We start from the raw sequence: 23,622 nt of genomic DNA on the forward strand, positions 1-23,622 counted from the left end.
TCCGGTGCTGACTCAGCTTCACGTGATACATGAGCGTCGTGCATTACTAGCAAAATCTCGAAATCAACATGGCACAACCTACTAGCAGATTCAAAAACCAAAGTGGCACAACCTACTAGCAGAATCTCGAAATCAACATGGCACAACCTACTAGTGGAGTGTTGATTGTGATGGGCCCTGATGAACACGCCTCCACCCCCCAATCAAATTCTTTGTAATGCTTTGTCAGAAGTGCTCGACGATCGTTTTCCAGCCCGACCCATGGTTTCCTGACGACGATGAACATCTCATTTACGAACATTACGACACTTTTGAACGCTTCTGCATCTCGGCAGAAAACTGCCATGCATGCCACTGGTTCTCTAACACCTTCCTTTCGCAGTCCAACAAGGGCTCTCAAGTAAAGGGACCAGTAATTCTGGCAGCGTCGCTCTTTGGATCCGAAAGGAGACGAGTTAGTATATTGTATGTCAGGTGCGGAGGTGTGCAGATCAAAGCGGTTTAACGGGTTATTAGTAAACGACTATACCGTAAGTAAAGCCTGGCTATCAAAGCTTTAGAAAATTGCTACCAACGTGATAGAGGTGCCTGAAGAAGAATGTCCGGCTCAGCAGTTGAACGATTGTCTGTTGTCTCCACAGAATATAGATCTCGCAAAACGATGGATGTCCCATTGTTTTGAATTCCACCCTTCCTGTAGCTCCAAGGGGCTATTGCCGATGTGGGTCATTCAGATATCAAGTGATCACAACAGTCTCACAGCCAGACTCGTTAGGGGGCAAGACAAAGAGGCTCAGTATGTCACCTTAAGCTAGAAATGGGGCTCTGTCGCTCGGTACACATTGACGTCAGCAAACAAGGCAGAATTGCAGCGACAAATCCCGTTGCAACAAATTCCAAGGACGTTTGCCGACGCCATCACAGTGGCATACAAGCTCGGCTACTCCTATCTGTGGATAGATGCCTTGTGCATAACTCAAGACGCGGAGGCCGAACTCCACCAGCAGATCAATTTCATGCACACGGTTTACTCGGGTTCGAGCTTTACACTATTTGCCGCAGCAGGAGATGATAAGGGGCAGGATTGGATCGTGAACGACACATCTTCAGCACGCATCCCCTCCAGCTGATGGTCCAAATACCATTCGAGAAGGGATACGTCAGTGATCGCATAACGATATTTAGAGATCAATTTGTAGACCACAACCTTCCCCTCCATGAATGTGGTTGGGTACTTCAAGAAGAAGTACTATCGCGACGCGCACTTTCTTTCACGGACATACAAATCACATGGCGATGTTTGCTCAAGCACGTATCAGAGCGATTCCCGTTCTGCCGCAAAATGCCCCAAGAGCGCTACAGATTCCTGCCTTTCGATGGCGCCGAGGGGGATAGCCTTGCGGCGAGCCGGGCGTGGTTGTGCGCCGATCACTCGGGAACTGGTGGATACAAGCCACAACAGCTAAACACCTTCTATGACATTGTCAAGGCCTATTGCGCACGTGAACTGACACATGAAAGCGATGTCCTACCCGCAATCTCTGGCTTGACGTCTGCATACGCGGAACGCCTCAATATAGCCTTTGTGGAAGGAACCTGTCTGAATGATATCAGAGGACTTCTGTGGAGAGTACATTATTGAAATGGATTCTATCAGACGAAGACCCACACCGAATCGGCCATCATGGTCATAGACGTCACGCTTTGGGAGTGGAATGGATTTCTGGCGCGATACAAGTATCCAAACATCATCATCATCGAAGACCATGCAAGTCAGCTTGGCTCCGCGTACAAAAGGATCAAGCGCCAAGCTCACGGTCAAGTCTTGGACACGTTGGGGCGACCTCGAGTTTTGTCGCAAGGAGGGCGCTACCTACTTTTACTTTGACAACAATCATTGGGACGGCAGGTATGAAGCCGAGAGGCCGAGGCGTTTCCTAGACGCCTGGGAAGATCTCCTAGATCCGTCGGAACCTACTCGCTGGGCACTCTTCATTTACGGTACGCACTCGGAAACAGAAGGACGGTATGTGTGTATCGTTGCTGTGCCTCATCCAAAGACGCCCAACTGTTTCACAAGATTTGGTATCGGGCTTGCATTGAACTCTGACTTCTTCGGAGACATGGGAGAAACCGATGCTGCGTATGAATCTCAGCGGTGCACCGATGGACCGGATTTCACGATTCAAGACCTAGTCTGATGTAACGAAACTATACTCACTTATCGTACTGGATCAGTGTAAACCTAAGCCAATAATCAATACAAGTGCAGACACTCGGTGCTAAGCCAAAGACTACTTGTGACGGACTAAAGACTTTGAAGGGCACATCGTATTCGATAAAATCTGCAGGACACCAACATCATGTCAAAGAACATGTGACCAAAGACGGTAAAAAGCACACAGAAAATGCGCCCAAACGATACCACCGGGTCAATGCAGGACAAGAGTCTAGCAAAATGCGCTGTTTTTACCGTGTTGGGCTTTTGCACCTGGACTTAGGTCGTGTCTCGCCTTTTGAATGTCCTTCTTTGCGGCAGTGCAGCGTAGCACAGTCACGCAGACAAGCGAACAAGGCGCAGCAGTCGTACACAGCCAACAACCGGTGAGTGTGGAGGACTGGCGCTACTTTGACCGGTCTGGCGTGACAGCACGGCCAGCTACGACACAGAGATGGTGGGTGTCTTGCTGGGAGTGTGACTGAAGTGTTTACATGATGCGAAGCCGCTAGGTAGCGTGGCTGTGCAAAGGCTGGGCTTGTGCCCGCAGCATCGATCAAAGGGTGCCTTCTCGGAACCGAGTTCTCCCACTGGGATGAACTGTGTTCGCCGTGGAGGACTTGACAAGTTCCCAGTGAAGCGAGTACACAATGCGTTACCCGAAGCGGAAAGTGCGGTGCATACAGCGAGTCACGTGACATGTGGCAACGGAGTCGCCGTAATGAGAGGTTCGTTGAGCTGATGGACTGACGGCTGAAAAACTCGATGCGCATCAGTGATTTGCCTTCCTTTGATATGCTCATATGCTTCTACGCCAGTAAAATGATGTTTCGCATGATCGCCTCAGTTCATCGAACTACCCTGGCAAGTAGATCTGACACCAGCCCTATGAACGGCGTGCCCGAATATCTCGGAAAGGAGATCGTAAGGGGCGCGCCGTTGATTCGCGATTCGGAAATGATTCACATGTGAAGATATTTAGGGAGCCGTCTACGGTGATCGACCGCGTAAAACTGCTCAACGGTGTATGGCTGCATCGACGATTCGAGTAGCAATCAGGGATCCCACGCCGTTCCATTTCGGAGAGGCCGTGAAGGCAAGAAATAGTTGCAAATCCCCATAATTTGGCTCTCGTTTTGCAGGAAGAAGGGGATGCAGCAGCTAACAATTCTTGACTCTCACGACGAAGGGCGAGAATCATTGGCACGTCTAAGCTAGTTGTCTAATATAGGCAAGGCACCCTGTAGTCTACTTGGGTCTGCATTGTGCCGTGGCTATCTCCTGGAGAGAAGGGGATGGCGCATGGTTAACTGGTAGGTAACAAACAGTGCACGAGTCGCCTCAATGGGTAATGCTCGGCAATACCAATCTCCTGGATGCCTCCGAATAAACGGTCCATCGTCAAAGGCTTCTTGCTTCTGGGTTCGTCTCGCAATGTCGAATGAGTGTCTGTCCCGCTATTGAACCACTATGATTCAGAGAGCCTCGACTGCATCTTCAACGGTCGCTAAGGATACCAGGTCTCGCTAGGCCCTGTTTTGCGAGGTACGATCCAAGTCACAAGGCGCGAGTCTAAGAATATTCTTGGAACATGAAGAGTTTGGTTCCCCAGATCACAGCAGCCACCAAGCCATTCTCGCGCGTATGAAGATGCGGATCTGCTGAGGACCACCAGAATCAGTAGGTATTAGCTCAGCGATCTAGTCAAGACCTGTCTTTATTGCAGCATGCCCGCAGTTGAGGAAATAATACGCGGTAGCAATCGCTTGACTGGCCCCTGCTCGCGCGTCGGAGGTGCTGCGCGTGTGAGGTGCAAAGTTGGCCCAGCGCTCTGAGGCACCTTACTCGTGCATAATATCAGCTGGCGCGCGCTGAGGAGCTGAAGCTACCAAAAGAGAAGCGTCACGCGTACCAGAGAACAAAGAATCAAGTTTTGAAACAGCTCAGATCGAAGAGTGATGATTTGTGGCGGTTGAAGAGTCTGCGTAGATGCGCTGATGCCAGCTCGCCGTTGGCAGTTGCGACCGAGCTTGACCAGGCTGTCCTAGGCGAAATGGCCCATGCAACGCGTCCCAGTACGCCACAACGACGCCATCGCTCGCTCTTCAGCTGAAGACGCTCCTCAACTCAATACCAAGACGTACGAATACTGGTTGAGTTGGTACAACCGACCACACCATGCCTACCCTAGCATCCTACTCCTGCAACGCTCCCATGGGCGCGGACCGCAACAGCTGAGCAACACGACTCTTTTGCCTGATCGATCGCAGCAACGTGAACTATGTCGCTGTCATCAGCGCGAGTGTAGCACGATGAGGGACCCTAAGGCTGCTCATGTTCCTCCGTACTTTGTGAAGGCTGCGGGTGGGTGGTTAGACTGATGGCCGGGGTGCCACCAAAGCGCCGCTGTAGCTTCATATACGGAAGACGGCGCACTGCTTGTTCTTGACATGGGAGCCGTTTCCAATATCGCATCTACCAACACCCTTGCGCCGATCTTATATCCAGGAACGCGCATGCGAGTATTGTTCACTGACACAGATCGGAGCTCTACAATCTAGTGCTTATGCGAAACGCTCGCCCGTGCTTCCATGTGAGTGCTATGAAAACCATGGCTTTCCTCTCTTGTGCAACGTCCTGACTGGTCAACAGCTACAGATGCCTGCAGCACGCGACATCGTCTCGCCTGCGAGCTCACTCATACTCAAGCTCTTGAGTGTTCCGATATTCTTTGTTCTTCCCACCACCATGCCACCTCTCTCAGGATTCAAGAAGCTCCATCATGCTGGACAGTTGGTGTCGAACTTCGAGTATGATCGACTTATCGAAGTCTCTGTGGTAATTCTAGTCGCCGCGACTATCATCTGGTTTGCGGTTGCTTGGATTTCACGGAGAGGGAGCCGAACTGTTGAAGCAGGTCCGGACGCTCCGGAAAAATCTCTCGACAGGCCTTTGGTAGTGAGACAGGACTCGGCTATATGCTGCCAGAAGCACTGGGAAAGTTATCACAATGACCGCCTGAATTCCCTTCAGCAAGAGATCCTCCAGCATACCAAAAAACCTATTCACCCTTGGATACTGCCGCCTCAAAAATTGCCTGGGCCCTATGACCCGATGTACTATCCTTTACCACCGCCAACGATCCGGCCAGTGTCTCCTAGACCTCCAAGAGAAAAGTCTGAAGGGAGACATTCCACGTCTTACACTCGATTGGTACCTGCCACAGGTGCACCGCCGGAAAAACTCAATCTCTACGGGACCATGACCATGTCGACAAAAGGCTGGCGCCGAACACACTGGAACGTGACTGGCGGTTGAAGGAGCACGGCAGCCTCGATCATCTCACTTCTCAACATACACCAACACACGTCATGACCTCACTTGTGGAGTATGCACGACACACACCGAGCTTGCAGAGTCAGACCACCACGGCCAGTTCGCAGCATGGCGCATGGACGCCTACAAGCTGATGCCGAATACGAGTCACAGCCAGGTAGTTGTCAAGTCTAGTCGGTGGCGGTCCGCTTAGCAGCTGGAGAAGTGGACAGGCGGCGGGGCGGGCACGCGGATGTCTAGGATTCGTAGCGTAGCGACGTGTCTCTTTCTATACAATACCACCACGACCACGATCGCGATCGTGAGCACCATGACCCAGCATCAGCCAAAGTCACGCACCCTCTACATTTCCACATTCTAGTCTCGTGTGGCTGGCTGGCTGGCTGTACATAGTGCACGGGTTGTTCCGCGGGAACACGGCACTATCTTGGACTTTGCACAGATTATACAAGAAGCTATCTAACCCTCCCCTTTCTCTCTCCGCCAAACCCAAACCCCCTCCCCTTTGTCCACGTGGAGAAAATTAAAAATAAAATAAAGAAAATTGCGGAAGCACGTGGTTCCGCGCAGCGAACTCGACGGGTTCCCGAGCTCGAGACCAACCCGGGTGCTGGCGGCGTCCTCGTCTGGCAGCTGGCCTCGCCGTAGCGTCGCTAACCTGCAGGTCACTAGCTCCCGCCCCAGACCTCGCGAGGCTGAAGTCTAGATGGCCCAAGGGCGATGGTAGCGCAGGCGGTCGATGAGCGAGGCTGACTGTCTGCGTGCTGTTGACGGGCCTGAGGCTGGTCGTGTCGGTGTTGAGACGCAGCCTCGACCAGGGGCGGAGATGGTTGGTCGATCTGATGATCAGATTGTGGCGTTGGGTGGAATCGGCTAGGGGGTTTGGTGGTGAGGGAGTGTGTGTCGCGGGGAGATGTAGATGGAGCTGTGGATGTGGATGTGGATTGTGTTGGGTTTGGGTGTGGTGTGTCGTTGCTGCTGTGGCGACTTGCATGTGCTGCTCGAAAGTGTCTTTGAATCGTGCACGCTCGCGACGCTTGCCATTCAACCGGGATATCGCGACTACGTGGCTTCCGTGTATGCTTTCCTCCGTCGCTCTGCGTCGTCTCTGCACCCGGCTCGTGGTCTTCTGGTGCTGTAGATCCAGGCCGTTGCACCTCAGGTGTCAGACGCCATGGCACCACCTACCACCGCAACAGAGAGATTGTCCAGCCATCTCCTCACGATCATCAGCCACATCCTCCCCTCACCTCCTATGATCATCAACCACATCCTCTCTTCACCTCCCATGATCATCAACTACATCCTCTCCTCACCTCCCACGATCATCAACCACATCCTCCCCTCACCTCCCCCGCCCAGTATACCGCTCGGTCTCGGTGTAAAACCTAATCAGCGCCTCGGCAGCCACATAATCGCGCTGCCGAAACAGCTGGGCAACATCGACATTTAGCGGGCTGTCCGGCTCCGCGCTCGTCAGCAGCTGGTGGACGCTGGTCAGGGTGGTCGCAATGGTGTAGGCAGGGGACCAGCTCGTCTTCAGCAGATCCAGACAGATGTCGCCGGTCCTGAAGTCGATGTTGGGGTGGCAGATGGGGGTTATGAAGCGGATGGAGGGCGGCGCGTTGGGGTACGTGGACGGGATGTGGATGTCGAGGAGCCAGGTGCCGCCTGTGGTGTGTCAGTGCCGCGTTGCTGTGTTGCTGACTGTGGTTGTGGTTATGGTTGTGGTTGTGCATGTGCATGTGCAGAGTCATGGTGCGGGGAGGATGTGCGAGGTGCAGAGGTCTGTTCCATGTACCTTCATATGCTGTCCCTTGGACGCCTTTCATCACGGCGCGCCAGTGCATTACATCCTCGTCTACGGGGCCGAGTTCGAGCAGCTCTTCGTTTGGGTCGCGCTGGTATGTTTGCAGCTCCGTCATGAGCCGCTTGATGGGTGATGGGCCGCGCGATGAGCCTGCCATTGTGTGTGTGGTGTGTGGTGTTGGTGTGTGGCGTGTGGTATGTGGTGTGTGGCGTGTGGTGTGTGGCGTGTGGTGTGTGGCGTGTGGTGTGGAGGGCTATGGATTCAACAGCTATACAGACAGCCACGCAGACCAGAGTCTCCCAAGGAACAGCCAAGTAGAGACAGGGCCGTGTTTACAGCATCTGAGCATCTGCAGAGGCTGGCGCTCGCTGGTCTCCAGCTCCAGTCCAGCACCTCGGCTTCCCGCCCACGCCATTGGCTGCCCCAAGCTCGGCCCCACGAGAAGACGGAGAAGTTTGGATCGCGGTCGCATGGGGCGGTGATCTCATCGTCGAGATGCAGAACCGTTCCTGTTCACAGCCACCCACCGCCAACATGGTCGCGCCGGAGGTCACACTCACGCATTTGAACCGCGCAGACGGCTCGGCGACATACACACACCACGGCTACTCCATCATCGGCGCAGTCAATGGCCCCATCGAAGTACAGCGCCGCGACGAGCAGCCCGAGGAAGCCACATTGGAAGTCAACGTGCGACCTTCTGCAGGCGTAGGCAGCACGTCACCTCTCCACAACACGCGAGTCCAGCTACTGACCCTTCGCCAGCACCACGCGAACGCCACCTGGAAACGCTACTGCACACCACGCTCCGCAGCATCATCCTCACACGCCTCATCCCGCGCACGCTCGTGCAGGTCACGCTGCAAGTGCGCAGCCTCCCCGAGGAAGACACATCGACCGGCGTCAACACCAGCCTGACGCTGCTCCCGCACCTGCTGCACACGGCGCTGCTCGGCCTGCTGTCCGCCTCGATCCCGCTCGCCACGACGCTGACGAGCGTCCTCGTCGCCTACCCCTCCGCGTCGACCAAGAGCTCCACGCCGCTCCTCGCGCCCACGGCGAACGAGCTGCTGCGCGCCAAGCCCGTCAGGTCGATCCACGTGTTTGCCTTTTCGGGCGACCGGCGACTGCTGCTGGACGAGAGCGATGGGAGGTTCGGCTACGACGAGTGGGAGGAGGCGAGTGAGCTGGCAGAGGAAGCGTGCTGCAGAGAGGAGGACGAGGGGGGTGTGAGTTTACGAGACAGCATGGAGGTGGACGGGGGGGTGCAGAGCAAGAATCTGCACCAGTGGCTGCGGGGGATCGTGGCGACGAAGGTGGCGTACGAACAGAGGTGGAAGAGCGCCACGTGATGGACCGTACCTCATCGAACCACGTGAGTTTGGAAAGTTCGCTGCCTTGGAGCGCACGCCCCCGCCAACTGCGTCCTCGACACGCTGTTTCAGTCTCTCCACACACCGCACCCACGTCTGTGGGCGGCAGCCCCCCAAGCAGCGAGGCTGCTCATGTCATGCAGCCACGCCTCAGCCACGCATGCGGCCGCGTCTATAAAGACAGACGCCCGGCACTTGGCAACCGGCAAATGCGAGTACGAAGACGAGCTCAAAAGAGCGGATAAGAAGTGATGAATGAACGCTACAAAAACACCCCCAAACAGAGATTCCATCCTATACAACACGCCGTGAAATTGGCCAGAAACGCTATGCAAATCGCTCGCCCGTGTCTCGTCCCTATGCAGTTGAGAGTCTAAATCGTGGGTCGTCGTGGTGTCGTTCTGTCCTGTGCTGTCTGTCCTGTGCTGTCCGTCCTGTGCTGTCCGTCCTGTGCTGTCCGTCCTGTGCTGTCTGTCCTATGCTGTCCGTCGCGTCATGTCCTGCGCTGTGCTGTGCTATGCTGTGCTGTAGGATACTATAACTACAACAAAAAAAACCACTATCAAGCATGTCTCGCCAAGTGGCTGACGCCTCGCTTCCTCGCCTCTGTCTGCAGCAGCTCGGTAAAATACTTCTGCGGATCCCACGACGGAATCGCCCACGTCCTGACGCCGCTGGCTATGGGATGCGCTTCGCCTTCCTTGAAGTCGCCGCTGCACGATTTGGCCATCTGCAGCCAGTCGTCCCACATCGTCGTGCTGGGGCATGCGTTGTTGCGGTGCACCCACCCCGTGTCCTTGCTGACTACGATGGCCTTCCACAGCGCCTGGGTGAAGGTCTGGCTCGGCGAGTACCACGTCCCCGTTTCGGTCTGGATGGAATCCGAGAGGGCTTCTGGGACGACTCGGTAGGCCGAGGTATCCCAGTGTAGCTTCCCCGGAAGAGCAGCAACGATCCAGTACGAGGAGCCGAGCAGCATGTACGAACCGGCCCAGGCGATTTGGCTTTCTATCTTCGCGTTGGCTAGACAGACGACACCTCCCATAAGCATCATGGTGCCAACTAGACTGAGGAGACGGTATGCCCATGCGTGCTTCAGATAGTAGTCGATCTCTACCGGGGCAAAGTACAACTCCCGTGCCACATTTTCGTGGCAGCGCACTACCAGAAAGGTACCTCTGGGATACCGAATCACAAGGTCGCCCGGCGGAACGTAGTCTTCTCTGTCGTTCTTTTCCTCATCGGGCCGCTCTTCGGCATGGGGCCTTTCTTGTGGCTTGCCGTGTTTGCTTTCTTGATTCTTTTTCTGCTGGTCTTGCAGACGCTCGGGAAGGCGTAGCGTCCAGAAGTTGCCCAGGCCGATTAGGGTGGATAGGAGCGACAACAGCACAGTAGCAAGGATAGACATGCCATCACGCAAATGTATCGAGAGGACGAGCAGCAGTATAGAAAGGCTGCAGCCGATGACGGCGACAAACGTAAGGGGCGCGAACGTCCTCACTTTCAAAGGTTTCGTTTCGTCGACTCGTTGAATCGAGACCACACGTACCGAGAAGGGCGGGAGCTCGTTCGCGTCGCTGGATGTGAGTCAGCAACACATGGTGTTCAGTGTCGAGGCAGTGCATTCCAGACAAGCATACCAAGCCTCCCAAATCTGGGACCTAACATGTGGGGAATACCTTGACTTGACATGCGCTAACACCGGGGAAGCAAGGGCAACCTACCAGACTATGCTCGCAATATGGTTGACATTATCCCTGTCGTTGCCTGACCACACGCCTGACACGAAGCCAGGAACGGGCTCGAGTTCCAATGGCCTGGCGGGCCTCATGAGCGCCTGGGGGGCTGGTATCAAGCGTGGCAGGAAAATCCATCTCGAGAGCGTCGAGACTTGGGCGTTGGCGAGCACCGAACCCTCTCCGAGGATGGCCAGAAAACCGACGATATCAAGCTGGAGTGCCTGTAAATCATAACCACCATCTTCCTGAGCCTGGAGCCAATGCATGCCTGATCAACAAGGCAGGTGTGGAGACTTGACCGAACACGCTAGCAATGGGGCAAGACGGCAGAAGAGCATGGGTTGGGTGTAGCGATGTGCGGCCGTGGTTGAGCATCTATATCTCCAAGAGACCACACAAGCATCAGGCTCGATGGGGGGCTACGACGCCTGAGGGCTGAAGAGAAAGCGTGGGTGAGATGCGTACCGCTTGGCGTGCATCACGTAGGCGCGCGGATGGGGGCCAAACGAGTCCCCTGCACCCAGCCTGGCTTGACACGCATTGCTCGAGACATGGCCGGTGGGCGCACAAGAAAGCCAGAGTAAGCCAGTGCCCAGAGCCCGGGAAGTCGTGCCCTCTCAGCCTCAGCGATTGGCGCCTGCGTCGCTCATTGGTGCCTCAGGCCAAAACAGGTGAGGGGCATGGCTGACAGGCACAGCGAGGTGGCTAGGCAGCCGGACTTTTGCATAGCCTCACTGGGACCTCGAGGGTGGGAGTGTCCTGCCCAGAGTCCACTTCAAACATCACACTGGACACAGACCCCCGTTACAGACTTTGTTTGCGCGCAGATTCCGCTGCGCCTCGTCGTGTGGAGTCAGGCTCTACACTGATCATCCGCCGCCGCTGGTCCCCCACAACATCGCACGCGCCAGGCTGGCTCCCATGTGACCGTCGACAACAACTGCTGCTTCGAAAGTGGATCGATCCTCTCTCAGGCTGAAGCTGAGTCTGTTGTCGCGCTCGACTCGAGAAGCAAAGAAAATCAAAGGCGATTGCAAAGGGAGCGCGCTGATGTACGTAGGTGCTCTTTCCTTTGCGCCTTGCACCTTGCCTTCTCAGGCACGACGGTGTTCTTCTGCACTTGCCCTCCCCAGGCCCAGAGCATGTGGCAGGAGCTCGAGACATTTCAAGAATGCAGATGATCTCTCTTTCGTACTGTCGACTTGCTGTTGCTACTCACCTCGACCGGGAACGTCTGCCTAGAGCCATGGTGTCAGACACAGTGCCTGGTCATTCAGCCTTCCCTTCAACCTCGCCTGTCCGCTAAAGGGAGGCGAAGTACTCGCTGCAGTGCACTCGTAGTCAGAGATTGTGCTCAACCCGTGTAACTGATGCAAAGTAGGCCATCAACCGGGACAACGTCTATTCAAACCGCTACCCTACATACACCGCCTGGATAGTCCGCTCCTCTTTTCGGTAACGGCGCTGTGAAGACTTCTGCCCTACGGAGACGGCACCACATCACGCCCTCGAAATTTGGTTCACCACGGACACCGCCACGAGCTTGACTAGTCACGTTCAACTTCCGGTCAATCAGGCAGGGCTTCAGCAAGATTAAAGGTTGTGTAACCGTCAAGACTGGATCTGCATCTTCAGCTCACCTCGACCGGCATGAGCAACCGGTGACGGAACATACGCAAACCTACACACTCGCTATGCCCAGTGGAAGTGAGCCGAGACTTTCGAGCGAATCCCAGAGTTCCCCCACGTCGTGGTGGTCCAGGTATCTCCCAACTAGGTGAGTGTTCCTCAGTGAACGCGCGGCCCTCGACTGCCCCCAGAAATTATACTGATGACACCAGATCTGTACGTGCAAGGCGTGGGTCTGCAGCTGACGTCGAACCATCAGCCATGAAGGTCGCTGACTCTCCAAAGAAGAGGAAAAGAACATCTAGTGCCCGCCCAGGACGCAGGATCTCGATTCAGATTGGCAGACACAAAGCCGCCAATATGGGTGACGACGGTTTGAATGTCCGGGACTTGTTCAAAACTAAACTCAAAGATCCTGCTCCAGTCGGGCGGTACAACCATGCCCACAGTGAACTGTTGAAAGAAGAAGAGGATGATGCTTGGGACCGCGATGCAAAACCCAAGACTACGTCTCCTTCCGATACGATAGAGAAGAGGACCATGATCATCGTCCATGCTTTGCGGGAGTATGAGAGAAGGGTGACGTTTGGTAACCTTCCATCAGAAGCAATCCCGGGCCCAGAGACGCAGGACATGGGTGGTCAGTTCTTGACAAATAAGGACCGCATTGAGACAAAGAGCAAACTCTTTGAGATATCAAAACTTGTGCCAAAAGGAGCTCTCTTGCATCTGCACTTCAACTCTGAGCTTGATCCAGAAGAGCTGTTAGCACAGGCACGGAACATGGACAACATGTACATACGCAGCATTATGCCTTTAGAGAAGGATGAGGCCTTTCCCGAGACGGAGATGGTCCTTAGCGTCCTGGATCCTGATAAAATCGACAGAGATGTCGACATTTTCTCGGAGCACTACCCAGGAACCGCAGCTAATTGGAGAGAAGCAGACATGCAAGCGAAAATCTGGATGAAATGGTCATATTTCCAGGAGAAGTACAATGCGAGGTTTCCTGAAGGTCCCGTTCAGCGCAGAGCCTCGGAAATGCCGCTTCGTGGATGTTGCGCAGACCCTGGGCGTCCGGCGCTAAACGCTGCTGAGTACTGGCTCAAGTCGAAGATGATACTCAGCCCGGAGGAAGCCTACGGCTACACGCAGACTGTCAACGGGTAAGTCGCACTTGCACGTGTCGTAGTGGAGTCAGGACTAATGAGACGCAGAGTGTGGGCACGCTTCAACCAAGCAACACGATGTTTCAAGGGTCTCATGAACTATAAGAAAGTCTATGAGTGGTACATTGACCATGCTATCGAACGCATGATTAGTGAAGGTATCATGTATGCTGAGCTTCGGCCAATGCTGCTGGATAAGTCGATACCTACCGATGACGGCAAAGGCCAGGTCGACAACGCTGGACAGATGCAGATGATCATCGATGGCGTGCTTGCAAAGCAGGAGGAACTGCGAAGCCGGGGCGAAATCAACAAGTTCCCTTTCGGTTTAAAGATTGTCTACTGCACGCCTCGTTCGATACCGAAGGGAAGGATGCAAGAAGAGATGATGCAATGCATCGAGTTGAAGCAGCAGTTCCCGAATCTTATCTGCGGTACGTACCACAACCATGCCTCTCTCGCTCCACTGACATGGTCTAGGATTCGACCTGGTAGGGGCCGAAGATCGACCCAACCACATTGGGTTTTACAAGGAGGAGCTTCTTGCCTTCCAAGAAACGTGCAAAGCCAAGGGTCTGGTCATACCTTTTCTGTTCCACGCCGGCGAAACATTGCTTGACACTGGCGGTTCTGGAGACCCAGCCAACTCCAACCTGTACGATGCCGTCCTTCTCAATGCGAAGCGCATCGGCCATGGCTTTGCCTTGATGAAGCATCCCCATCTGGTGGAAAAGTTCAAGAGAGACCCTTGCAAGCCCGGTTCGGGCATCTGCGTCGAGCTCTGCCCCATCTCCAACGAGCTGCTCCATCTGTGCAGAAACATCAAAGAGCATCCATTCCCCGAGCTTCTAGCTGCAGGCATTCCCTGCACGGTGAACAGCGACAACCCCTCGCTCTTCAGGTAAGTCGTCGTCCGAACGAACGTCGCACCGTCACGGCAACCTAATCCGCTCCAGAAACTCGATGAACCACGAATTCTACCAGATCATGGTCGGCGCGCCCACCATGTCGCTCTACAGCTGGAAGCAGCTCGCGCGCTGGAGCATCGAGTACAGCTGTCTGATGCCGAGCGAGATCGAGCAGGGCCTGCAGATCCTCGACAGCACATGGCGCGACTTCTGCCAGCTGATAGTGGACGTGTGCGACGACGAGCACGACGGCGTCATGAACGGCGATGAAATCGACGGCGACAAAGCCGCGCGCTTCTACGCACACAAGACCGACTGGAAGCGCAAGCCAATGGCCGAGTCGTCTTGACCCTGCCCGTAGCGTACGCGAAGTTGCCTCTTCGTCGCACCGCCAGATGCATGTTTCGTCCGCGGGGAATGTGAGCGCGTCCGCGGGTGGCGCTGCATTTCGTATGCACGTACCGGTACTCCTCTCCGCGGCAAGCGTCTCTCGTCACTCATGTTTCTTCGAACCGCGCGCCCGCGTTCAGGCACAGGAACGTTGACGTGTCGAGCCCAGGACCCAGGCGAAACGAACAAGGCCGAGCTCTGGCGCGTGGCTTGTGAGCGTGGACGGGCGGCGTGCTTTCGTTTTGCTCGGTCTGTGGGCGGGGACGGAAAGGAGAGGTGCAGTGTTTTGGGCGATGGAGTGGTCGATTGCTTTCCTTTGTCTCTTTCTTTTGCTGCTGTATGGATGGATGGATGGATGGATGGATGGATGGATGGATTCCTCGCCTGACTACTTGAATGACCGATACGACGAAGCCATACCCTGCCCCAACAAACAAGACGTACGAAACGAAACAGCAAGAAAACAAAGTCGCTCGTCACCTTCACCCTGTCCACGCACCTCCCATCACAACCCGACCCTCTCTCCCTCTCTCGCCCAAACAATCCACCTCACTTCCCCACCCCACCCCCAACCTCGCTCTCACACACGCTCTTCAAATCCCTATCAAACCGCTCCCACGCCCTGCGCGTCTTCAGCTTCACCCCGACCCCCTTCCCCAGCAGCCCATCACCCATCAGCAGCCAGCCCAGGGCGCCGCTGAACGTCTCCTCCTGCGTGAACGTCGTGGACGGCGCGTGCTGCGCAGAGGCGGAGGAGGGTGCGAAATGGAAGCTGTGGGTTCCGGTGAAGAGGAAGGGGATGGTGCCGGTCCAGGAGAACTTCTGGGGTGTGTTTTCCTGCGGGGAGGGTGGTTAGCTGGTTAGTGCGTGAGTGGGTGGGTGAGTGGGTGAGTGAGTGGGTGAGTAGGTGAGTGGGTGAGTGGGTGAGTGGGTGAGTGGGTGAGTGGGTGAGTGAGTGAGTGGGTGAGTGAGTGAGTGGGTGAGTGGGTGAGTGGGTGAGTGCGTGAGTGCGTGAGTGCGTGAGTGCATGAGTGCGTGAGTGCGTGAGTGCGTGCGTGCGTGAGTGAGTGAGCAAGTGAGTATAGAGCGCAGCGAAGCCGGCAGCAGGGTTAGCACCAACAGGCAGCGGCGAAGCAGCAAGACAACACAAGCAATATCAAAACAGCAAATAGAGGGGAGGGGCCAAACCTCCACGACCCCCGCGAACGCCGTCCCGTTCGCCATCACCACCCTCACCGTATCCCCCTTCTTCAGCTCGGCGCCTGGCTTCGATGCGCTTAGCGACTGGAAACAGCTGCTGTGGTAGGAAGATAGGGTGGCGAAGTCGAGGAACTGCACGTTGCCAGAGGGTGGTTAGAACTGGATATTTGTGTCTGTATAGGGGGGGGGGGGGGTTACTTTCAACCGCACTTGCTCGGGCGGTGCGGCGATTTCAATGCTAGTGCGGAGGGACGACATTGCCTTATCTTTCGTTTTTGAATCTTTTTATTGTTGTTCTCGTTTGCGTTTCTTCGATGGTGCACGCGAGGAAACGCGAATGTACAGGGAGACGTGCGGAATCACTGCGGCTGCGACTGCGACTGGGATGGAATGGTAAGACGTGATGTTATAGTCCTTACCCTCCCTACCTACCCTACCCTACCTTACAGCTAGGCTCGCGGCTGATTCTCGAGAGCGCATGATAAGGGTCAGGTCACGCGGCGCGTGGTTGAATGCATCAGTCTGTGGCTGCTTATGTGCTTGCTATACTACGGTTTGCACGCAAATCAACGGCGTGGTTGTTGCGTTTGGGCGCTCGAACGGGGCTAGTGCTGATGGAGGGGGGGTGTTGGTCCTTGTGAAGCTGACATTGGGCGCGTAGATAGCCCGGCGGAACGGCGCCATGTCGAAGATTTGGCATGGGTGGGTGATGGGGCTGGGGTTGGGGTTGGGATTGATATCGTCTTCAGCCTTCACAGTGACGAGGTGCATCGTTGGGCGGCACTCGTTGATTGTGGTGGGTCTGATCACTGTACAGCTGTAGCTCTCGTTGCCGTCTTGGGTCGCTACCCTTCATGCCTACTGCACCCTCAGTCGTCTAATCGCGCCACTGACCAGCTCGTCGGCGTCGAGACTGCCGTGCGGGCTATCGGCACCGCTGCCTGGCGTCTTTGTGTCAGTCAAGACGCGCTTGTCAGGGCCGGTCACTGTCTGCCCTTTGGCCTGGGCGAAGCCGGCGGAGCGCTCGTGCGCGGGGTTCGGCGAGTAGAAGCTGTCGATGATGGGGTGGATCATGACGGTCTGCTTGGAGATGGTGAGGGTGCTGTTGGTGGGGACGGTGACCCAGTTGTCTGTCCTGCGTCAGTGGAATGCATCACACGGCTGGATGCTGCGTACCGCGCTCGAACGTGAGCGGCTCGCTGGCAACCAGAACAATGTCGGAGCCCTTGTCGCGTCGCTCCATGACGTAGTTGCTGTCTTCGTCTTCGGCGTCGGATCTTCCGCCGTGGGAGCCGTGGTCGGTCTTCTGCTGCTTCCAGCTTGTGCCGCTCGAGAAGAACAAGCTCGAGGCTTCGTCGGTGGTGGAGCTCACGTAACGTGTGCACACGACGCTCTCGCCATCCGTGACGGCAAAGTTGAGCAGACTGCGGCTGTCTTCGTTGCCCATGTTCTCCTCGCCTACCACGTCGCGTATGAAGCCGTTGATGCGGTCAATCGTCGTCAACATGGCCTTGCGCAGCACCGAGTGTCCAAACCCGCCCTTTCCGGGCTCGGCGTCTGGCGAGATGCCTGCCTTGTCCAGCGAGTCCAGGAACAGGGCAAAGGCCCACTCGGAGTCGGTGGAGCCCTGCACGAGAGTGAACCACTGCTCGTTCAGGCTCATGGCCAGGCGCCGCTTGATCTGCTTGAAGCAGCCGATGCCGCCGTTGTGCATGAACAGGAGGCGCTTGTGGGAGAAGGGGTGGCAGTTCTGCTCGGACAGGTTGCCTTCGGTGGTGGCACGCACGTGTGCGAAGAGGAGCGAGGACGTCGTCTTGGAGGCGATGCGCGACAGGTTGATGCAGTTCCACGCGGGGATGGTGGACGTGAACACACAGGGCTCGGGGCCGAGCGAGGGCGAGGTGTAGTAGCCGATGCCGAAGCCATCGCCGTTGTGAGGCCGCCGGCGGTCCTGTGGCGCGTGAGCGGCGTCGTGCGGGCAGCCGAGCGCGGGTTACCAGGCGGAGGCGCGAGTCGAACGACTGGGTCAGGATCGAGTGGGAGGGATGGAGGATCAGCTCAGAGAGGAGGATCTCGTCCTTGCCTTTGTACACCTGCGTCTCGTGAGCTGGGCGGACGGTGGCCTGTGTCGCTGGCTGACCATGAATCTGCACATGCTGGGCACCTGGCGGGCGGTCGTGGGAGCGTGGGTGTGGTCTTGCAGATGCCGTGCCCGGGCGGTCGTGGGGGCGTGGGTGTGGTCTTGGAGATGCCGTGCTCAGGAGGAGTGCGTTCGCTGTACAGTCAGGGCGGGATGGCGCCATCGGACCAGGACAGGGTGCGAAGCGCATCATTCCAGGGCAAACATTGTGTCGACCTCTTAGCCTTGGTCAGCTCAAGCGTGTCCTGGGGAGACGGGCGAACACCACGAACGCTGCGTGGCAGACGCTGAGCACACCGGGGCCGAGCGGTAACGGTAGCCGCGGCGTGTCCGCCATCAGATATCACAACATCACAACACTACAGCATCACAACATTACAACATCACAACATCACAACATCACAACATTACAACATCACAACATTACAACATCACAACACACAACATCACAACATTACAACATCACAACACACAACATCACAACATTACAACATCACAACACACAACATCACAACATTACAACATCACAACACACAACATCACAACATCACAACATCACAACACACACAGAAGCTTCCAAAAACCGATGCATTCGGTACACACTGCCCATGGAGCTCGCACGTCGCGCCCCTCGTCCGTGTCTTCGCACACGGCGCAATCCGTCGTGCACACGAAACCACCCAGCCCGGCCAAGCCCCTCTTGCCCGGCGGCCATACAAGAATGGGATAAGCAAACAGCAACAAACGCCAGGGATATGATGCGGATAGTAAACATGGTGGGGTTACAAGACGGTGGATCTTTCGATGCTTGGTGGAAACAAGGGGGTGGGGGAGGGAAGAGGCAGGGAAGACGGGCGGTGTTGCCAAGGACAAGGGAAGACGGGGGTGTTGCCAAGGACAAGGGAAGACGGGCGGTGTTGCCAAGGACAAGGGAAGACGGGGGTGTTGCCAAGGACAAGGCAACGCCCAGAGGCGCGCGCACAGGGTGGGTTTCCAAGAGACGTGCATCAAATCGTCGCCTAGTCGTCCTCTCGAGTCGGGGGTCCGGCAGACAGCCGTCGCTGCCGTCCTGCCTCCTTCCGTTCGCGCACGCACAAGGGGGAGCAGAAGCAATCAAAGGTGGGCTTGGGACGGGCGTGCAAGCTCACATGTCCATCGAGTCCCCGCCGTTGGCAAAGTGGAAGTTCTGCTGCGGCTGCTGCTGCTGGTTGCCGGCGCCGAAGCCAAAGTGGCCCTCCTGGTTGACGGCAGGGTTCGTCTCTGCCATGTTCTCCGCATCGCCGTCCTCGTCGGAGAAGTACTTCTCGATGATGTTGTAGGCCTTCATGTAGATCTCCTCGTTGGCGTTGTTCTGGCACTCGTGGATCTTGCCCATGCCGTCCACCTCCTCGATGAAGAGGGCGTAGCGGTTGATCTGCTCGCCTGTGCCGTCCGCGCTGGCCTCCTTGTCCATCTCGCCGACCTTGAGGATGTTCTCGAGCCCGTCCAGGGCGACCTGGATGATCTTGTTGTCAGGGCAGGTGAGCAGGTCGCACAGCGGCTTGATGCAGCCGCTCTGGACGAGGTAGCGGATCTGCGCGGGCTTCTGCAGACCACCGCTGGTGGCGTTGGAGATGGCCCAGCACGCCTCCTTGCGCGTCTTGAAGTCGCCGTTCTGGAGCAGGTGGATCAGGGGCGGGATGATGTTGGCGTCGATGACGGCCTGGATCTGGGTCGAGTTGCCCGCGGTGACGTTGGAGATGGTCCAGCACGCCTCCTTGCGGATGCCGTCCTTGGTGGAGCTCAGCAGAGAGAGCAGAGCGGTGAGCGCGCCGCAGTTGATGATGACCTGTGTCTGCACGTCATCGCCCGTAACAATGTTGCCGACGGAGCGCAGGGCGGGGGTCTGGACCGAGGTGGAGGCGTGCATGAGCAGCTCGACGAGACGACGGGGGATGCCGGCCTCGATGACGGCCTGGATCTTGTCGTTGGAGCCGTCGGAGAGGTAGGAGATGGCCCAGCAGGCGTCGATGAGGACCTCGTCGTCGAGCGAGTAGACGAGCTTGGCAAGGACGGGGAGGGCGGGCTGGATCTGGGCATGTGGGTCAGGTCATGCAGGAGAGAGGGGGTGGGTGCCAGGAGGGGTCTTACTGTCTGCCAGTCGGGCTGGGGCGTCTTTCCACGGCAGAAGTTGCTCAGCGTCCATGTGGCGTTCCTCAGCATGCTCAGCTTGCGGCTGTCGCCCAGCAGGGCCAGCAGCGGGCGCAGGGCACCGGCCTGGAGGACAAAGTCGCGGCATGCGGGGCTGTCACCGGCGATGTTGCCCAGAGCCCACACGGCCTGCTCGCGGACGTCGGGCTCGTGGCTGCTCAGCAGCTCGACGAAGATGGGCACGGCGCCGGCCTCGATGACGACCTGCGTCTGCTGGGCCGAGCCCGAGGCGATGTTGGTGAGGGCCCAGGCGGCCTCGAACTGCACGAGCGTGTGGGGGGAGCGCAGGAACTCGACGAAGCGGCTGACGACGCCCGTCTCGATGACGCGCTCGATGGGGGGGTTGCGCTCCTTGGACAGCAGCTTGCGGAACTTTGTGGTCGCCTGGATCTGCTCGTCGATCTGCTCGGAGAAGACGCCCTTGACCATCTGGGGGAGTTCCTCGTTGAGCTGGCATGGTCAGTCGAAGCTGGATACAACGTGGACGCATGATCCAAGAGGGAGACACCCAAGGGGAGGAGAGGGAGGGGGAGGGGGGGAAGGAGAGGGAGAGGGAGAGGGAGATGGAGGGGAGGGGGAGGGGGAGAAGGAGAGGGAGAGGGAGAGGGAGAAGGAGAGGGAGAGGGAGAGGGAGAAGGAGAAGGAGAGGGAGAGGGAGAGAGAGAGGAAGACGGAGAAGGAGAGGAAGAAGGCGAAAGTTAAAGACAAAGACTCAAAGAAAGACTACGGACCTGCCCCTCAATGTTGCCGCCCTCATCGTCGCTGTCGGGGGCGGCACCGAGCGAGGCACCCGGGCGGTCGGCGCCGCCTGCAATACCGCGGCGCTTGGCGAGGTTCTCTTCACGCTTCGCGCGGCGGATCTCGACCTGTTGCTCCTCGCGGCGGCGGCGGAGCTCGTCGGGCTTGAAGGCGCTCTTGGCCTTGAACGTCGTGCGGCGGTGCTCGGGGATGTACTTGTCAGCCATGTTTGCGGCGACGGGGCGTGTGGGCTGCGGGGGAGGGCTGCTGCTGCTGCTGCTGCTGCTGCTGCTGCTGCGTCGGCGGAGTCGGCTGGGGGGGGTGGCGGGGAGGCAGGACGGGCGGTGTTTGTTTGCAGGCGGTGAAATCGATCTTTCTTGTTCCGCTGCGTGCGGCGTGGGGCACGAGGAAAAGGCGGCGGCGCCCGCGGCGGAAACGGCAAAGCGGCTGGCGCTAGTGCCCTCGCTGCGGCGCGTCAACGGTCACAGCAACATCGACCGCCTGCACGTGAACAGGACAGGCCGTGACGTCCAACGACGGTGTGAGTCGAGCACTCGTCCCGCGAGTGCAGCGCGCAAGCTGAGCGCAGCAGGCCGCTCCTTCTCCAGTTGACCAGACACACGGTTTCTCGACGCTGGCAAGACACCTCGTTTGGTAATGGTGGTTGCTGTTCGCTCACTTAGTATAACGTTATACTGTTCCAATTGTTGCGGTCCACTCACTTAGCATACCAGTACAGCCGCTTTCAAGGTAACAGCTGATAGGCAACAAACAACAAAAGCTGATCAGCAAAACAGCCATGTCTGGCCTACCCCAAGGCTTCACCGCTGTCAAAGACGCCAACGCTGCTGGCGCCGTCGTCAGCCTGCTGGGCGTCGTCGTGAGCCTGCGAGACCCCCGCAAAACCCGCGGCACAGACTGGAGTCTCAACTTCTTCATCCAAGATGACTTCACCGTCGGCTCGGTGGGCGGCTGCTCCAGCATGGGTTGCCGCGTCTTCAAGCCGTCCGAGGCCAGCCTGCCCAACATCACGGGCGCCGGCGACGTCGTCATCCTGCGCAACTTCAAGCTGAACCCATGGCGAGAGCGCATGGACTGCGTCAGCACCCCGTCAAGCGGAGTCCTGGTCTTCCCAGCCAGCAAGATCCCCGTCCCAGAGCTGAGCCATGCCTACCTGCTCGGAACACGGCGTCTGGTGCATCATGCCACGCCTGGCGCTAGAGAGCCCACGATGCCCGAGCAGACGGCTGTCTTGAAGTTGAAGCATTCTTCGTCTGGTGCCGCGCAACATGTCCAGCAGCATGCTTCAATGACGTCCTTCAATGCCCCGGCCAGACGCAAGGAGGCTTTGATCAAGGATCTCGAACTCGGCAGGTTTTCCGACATCAAAGCGCAAGTAGTCAACATCTACTACTCCAACAACGGTACAGTAGAGCTCAAGGTTACAGACTACACCGCCAACAAGAACCTCTATCTCTACGCAGATCCAGACAAAGACCCGGATTTGGTGGCCAAGCACGACTGGCGAGGCCCGTACGGACAGGTAACCATGGATGTACGACTCTACGAGCCGCATGCTGCGTGGGCTCGCGGGAACCTCTCCAACGGCGACTTCGTCTTCCTCAGGAATGTCCACATCAAGGCCTCACCTGCCAACATGCTCGAAGGTGCGATGCATGAAGACCGGCAGATGCCTCATCAGGTCGACGTACGCAAATTAATGCACCAGCCAGCGATCGATGAGATCAACGAGCGTAAAGCGGTGTACGAGCAGCAGCGATCGAACCAAGGGACTGTCCATCTCGCCAACGCCCCTAAGAAGCCGTCAGCAAAGACCGCTGCAAAGAAAAGGTTCGAGAAGAAGGAGAGACTACGTCTGCAGAAAGAAGAGGAACTGAAGGAGCTCGAAGAGAAGGAGAAGAGCTGGGATGCTGAACGCAATGGCATCAACTTGCTCGGTAGGTATTCACAATATACTCAATCACAACGCTAACAACTACAGTCCGTGCTGGCTTTCCTGAGATGAAGCTCTCGACACTGTCCGAGATCCACAACAACCCTCACTTGCAAGCACAGACGACCAAGTACAACAATTTTACCCTACCCTTCATCAACTGCAGACACCGGTCCCGCGTCAGAGTGGTCGATTTCTATCCGCCAGAAATCGAGTACTTTGTGCATTCCTCAAACGACCCCAGCTGGACTCCGCGCTCGAGAAAAAACAGTCTTTGGGAATGGGGCTTCGTCCTGCTGCTTGAGGATGCACACGTGCCGCACAACACGGTGCCGGAGCAGCTGCGCGTCATAGTGAACAATGATGCCGCGCAGCACTTGGGTCTGCCGAATGCTCGAGAGTGAGTCAAGATGCATGCGCTGCAACCTACACGATTGACCTTTCTCAGCCTCAAAGAAGAGCCCCGAGCCCTCGTTCAAGTCAAAGAGAAACTCTTCCGCCTGTGGGGTAACCTCGCAGAACTGAAGGAAGAACTGAGGGCTCGCAGCGCAGACCTTCCACTACCGCCAGGAGACAACAGGCTGCAGAACCTACCATTCGACTGTTGCATTGAAGAGTACGGCCACGAGGTTCTGGTGAGCGAAGAGAACCCAACAGGATACCAGCGACTCCACAAGCTTGCCCTGACAAAGATCATGGATTAAAGCTGGGAGCATACATGTCCAGTGATTTCGAAACGAGAACTATTTGGTATCGCTGGATACACGGCTCCCACCATTCTGAACACTTTGCGTTATACTTTTTGATACCCAGATAATTCCAATCATT

The 23,622-nt window shown here is 56.8% G+C and overlaps 10 protein-coding genes across 12 annotated transcripts, besides 11 other annotated features; 5 read left to right on the top strand and 5 right to left on the bottom strand.

The window, feature by feature from the left end:
• Window positions 1–68: 68 nt before the first annotated feature.
• Window positions 69–158: a repeat region (potential rRNA).
• Window positions 159–1,766: 1,608 nt separating this feature from the next.
• On the top strand, window positions 1,767–2,201 carry EKO05_0005211 (uncharacterized protein; the record flags this gene model as incomplete). The annotated part of the gene is made up of 1 exon (XM_038945936.1): window positions 1,767–2,201. One exon carries the CDS (start codon window positions 1,767–1,769, stop codon window positions 2,199–2,201), a length of 435 nt encoding a protein of 144 aa, XP_038798237.1.
• Window positions 2,202–4,200: 1,999 nt separating this feature from the next.
• Window positions 4,201–4,241: a tandem repeat.
• Window positions 4,242–4,784: 543 nt separating this feature from the next.
• EKO05_0005212 (uncharacterized protein) lies at window positions 4,785–5,536 on the top strand (the record flags this gene model as incomplete). Its single annotated transcript, XM_059636553.1, has 2 exons — window positions 4,785–4,811; window positions 4,871–5,536. 2 exons carry the CDS (start codon window positions 4,785–4,787, stop codon window positions 5,534–5,536), a joined length of 693 nt encoding a protein of 230 aa, XP_059492536.1.
• Window positions 5,537–6,466: 930 nt separating this feature from the next.
• Window positions 6,467–6,523: a tandem repeat.
• Window positions 6,524–6,899: 376 nt separating this feature from the next.
• EKO05_0005213 (E2 ubiquitin-conjugating enzyme) lies at window positions 6,900–7,521 on the bottom strand (the record flags this gene model as incomplete). The annotated part of the gene is made up of 2 exons (XM_038939972.1): window positions 6,900–7,225; window positions 7,356–7,521. The coding sequence occupies 2 exons, from the start codon at window positions 7,519–7,521 to the stop codon at window positions 6,900–6,902; spliced, it is 492 nt and encodes a 163-aa protein (XP_038798238.1).
• Window positions 7,522–7,612: a tandem repeat.
• Window positions 7,613–7,898: 286 nt separating this feature from the next.
• On the top strand, window positions 7,899–8,716 carry EKO05_0005214 (exosome non-catalytic core subunit rrp46; the record flags this gene model as incomplete). Of its 2 annotated transcripts, XM_059636555.1 has the most annotated exons (2): window positions 7,899–8,079; window positions 8,130–8,716. In XM_059636555.1, the coding sequence occupies 2 exons, from the start codon at window positions 7,899–7,901 to the stop codon at window positions 8,714–8,716; spliced, it is 768 nt and encodes a 255-aa protein (XP_059492538.1). The 2 variants fall into 2 exon arrangements, with proteins under 2 accessions (XP_059492538.1, XP_059492537.1); XM_059636554.1 differs by having other exon boundaries at window positions 7,899–8,716.
• Window positions 8,717–9,127: 411 nt separating this feature from the next.
• Window positions 9,128–9,266: a tandem repeat.
• Window positions 9,267–9,299: 33 nt separating this feature from the next.
• EKO05_0005215 (uncharacterized protein) lies at window positions 9,300–10,742 on the bottom strand (the record flags this gene model as incomplete). Its single annotated transcript, XM_059636556.1, has 2 exons — window positions 9,300–10,314; window positions 10,462–10,742. 2 exons carry the CDS (start codon window positions 10,740–10,742, stop codon window positions 9,300–9,302), a joined length of 1,296 nt encoding a protein of 431 aa, XP_059492539.1.
• Window positions 10,743–12,170: 1,428 nt separating this feature from the next.
• On the top strand, window positions 12,171–14,531 carry EKO05_0005216 (Adenosine deaminase; the record flags this gene model as incomplete). The annotated part of the gene is made up of 5 exons (XM_038940222.2): window positions 12,171–12,253; window positions 12,318–13,271; window positions 13,323–13,708; window positions 13,755–14,175; window positions 14,231–14,531. 5 exons carry the CDS (start codon window positions 12,171–12,173, stop codon window positions 14,529–14,531), a joined length of 2,145 nt encoding a protein of 714 aa, XP_038798241.2.
• Window positions 14,532–14,911: 380 nt separating this feature from the next.
• Window positions 14,912–14,949: a tandem repeat.
• A 172-nt stretch (window positions 14,950–15,121) lies between these two features.
• On the bottom strand, window positions 15,122–16,030 carry EKO05_0005217 (uncharacterized protein; the record flags this gene model as incomplete). Its single annotated transcript, XM_059636557.1, has 3 exons — window positions 15,122–15,409; window positions 15,761–15,904; window positions 15,971–16,030. 3 exons carry the CDS (start codon window positions 16,028–16,030, stop codon window positions 15,122–15,124), a joined length of 492 nt encoding a protein of 163 aa, XP_059492540.1.
• A 155-nt stretch (window positions 16,031–16,185) lies between these two features.
• Window positions 16,186–16,219: a tandem repeat.
• Window positions 16,220–16,630: 411 nt separating this feature from the next.
• Window positions 16,631–18,075, bottom strand: EKO05_0005218 (glutamine amidotransferase subunit; the record flags this gene model as incomplete). 2 transcript variants are annotated; one of them, XM_059636558.1, is made up of 4 exons in its annotated part: window positions 16,631–16,902; window positions 16,949–17,723; window positions 17,770–17,865; window positions 17,913–18,075. In XM_059636558.1, 4 exons carry the CDS (start codon window positions 17,925–17,927, stop codon window positions 16,631–16,633), a joined length of 1,158 nt encoding a protein of 385 aa, XP_059492541.1. The 2 variants fall into 2 exon arrangements, with proteins under 2 accessions (XP_059492541.1, XP_038798242.2); XM_038940018.2 differs by having other exon boundaries at window positions 17,770–18,075.
• Window positions 16,858–16,893: a tandem repeat.
• Window positions 18,076–18,254: 179 nt separating the features above from the next.
• Window positions 18,255–18,479: a tandem repeat.
• Window positions 18,480–19,056: 577 nt separating this feature from the next.
• EKO05_0005219 (Importin subunit alpha-1) lies at window positions 19,057–21,067 on the bottom strand (the record flags this gene model as incomplete). Its single annotated transcript, XM_038940096.1, has 3 exons — window positions 19,057–19,983; window positions 20,043–20,552; window positions 20,834–21,067. 3 exons carry the CDS (start codon window positions 21,065–21,067, stop codon window positions 19,057–19,059), a joined length of 1,671 nt encoding a protein of 556 aa, XP_038798243.1.
• Window positions 19,099–19,119: a tandem repeat.
• A 36-nt stretch (window positions 21,068–21,103) lies between the features above and the next one.
• Window positions 21,104–21,138: a tandem repeat.
• Window positions 21,139–21,639: 501 nt separating this feature from the next.
• On the top strand, window positions 21,640–23,498 carry EKO05_0005220 (uncharacterized protein; the record flags this gene model as incomplete). The annotated part of the gene is made up of 3 exons (XM_038940240.1): window positions 21,640–22,798; window positions 22,843–23,194; window positions 23,243–23,498. 3 exons carry the CDS (start codon window positions 21,640–21,642, stop codon window positions 23,496–23,498), a joined length of 1,767 nt encoding a protein of 588 aa, XP_038798244.1.
• Between the last annotated feature and the right edge of the window lie 124 nt (window positions 23,499–23,622).

Source organism: Ascochyta rabiei, chromosome 8 (assembly GCF_004011695.2).
Source record: "Ascochyta rabiei chromosome 8, complete sequence".
Taxonomy (NCBI): Eukaryota; Fungi; Ascomycota; class Dothideomycetes; order Pleosporales; family Didymellaceae; genus Ascochyta; species Ascochyta rabiei.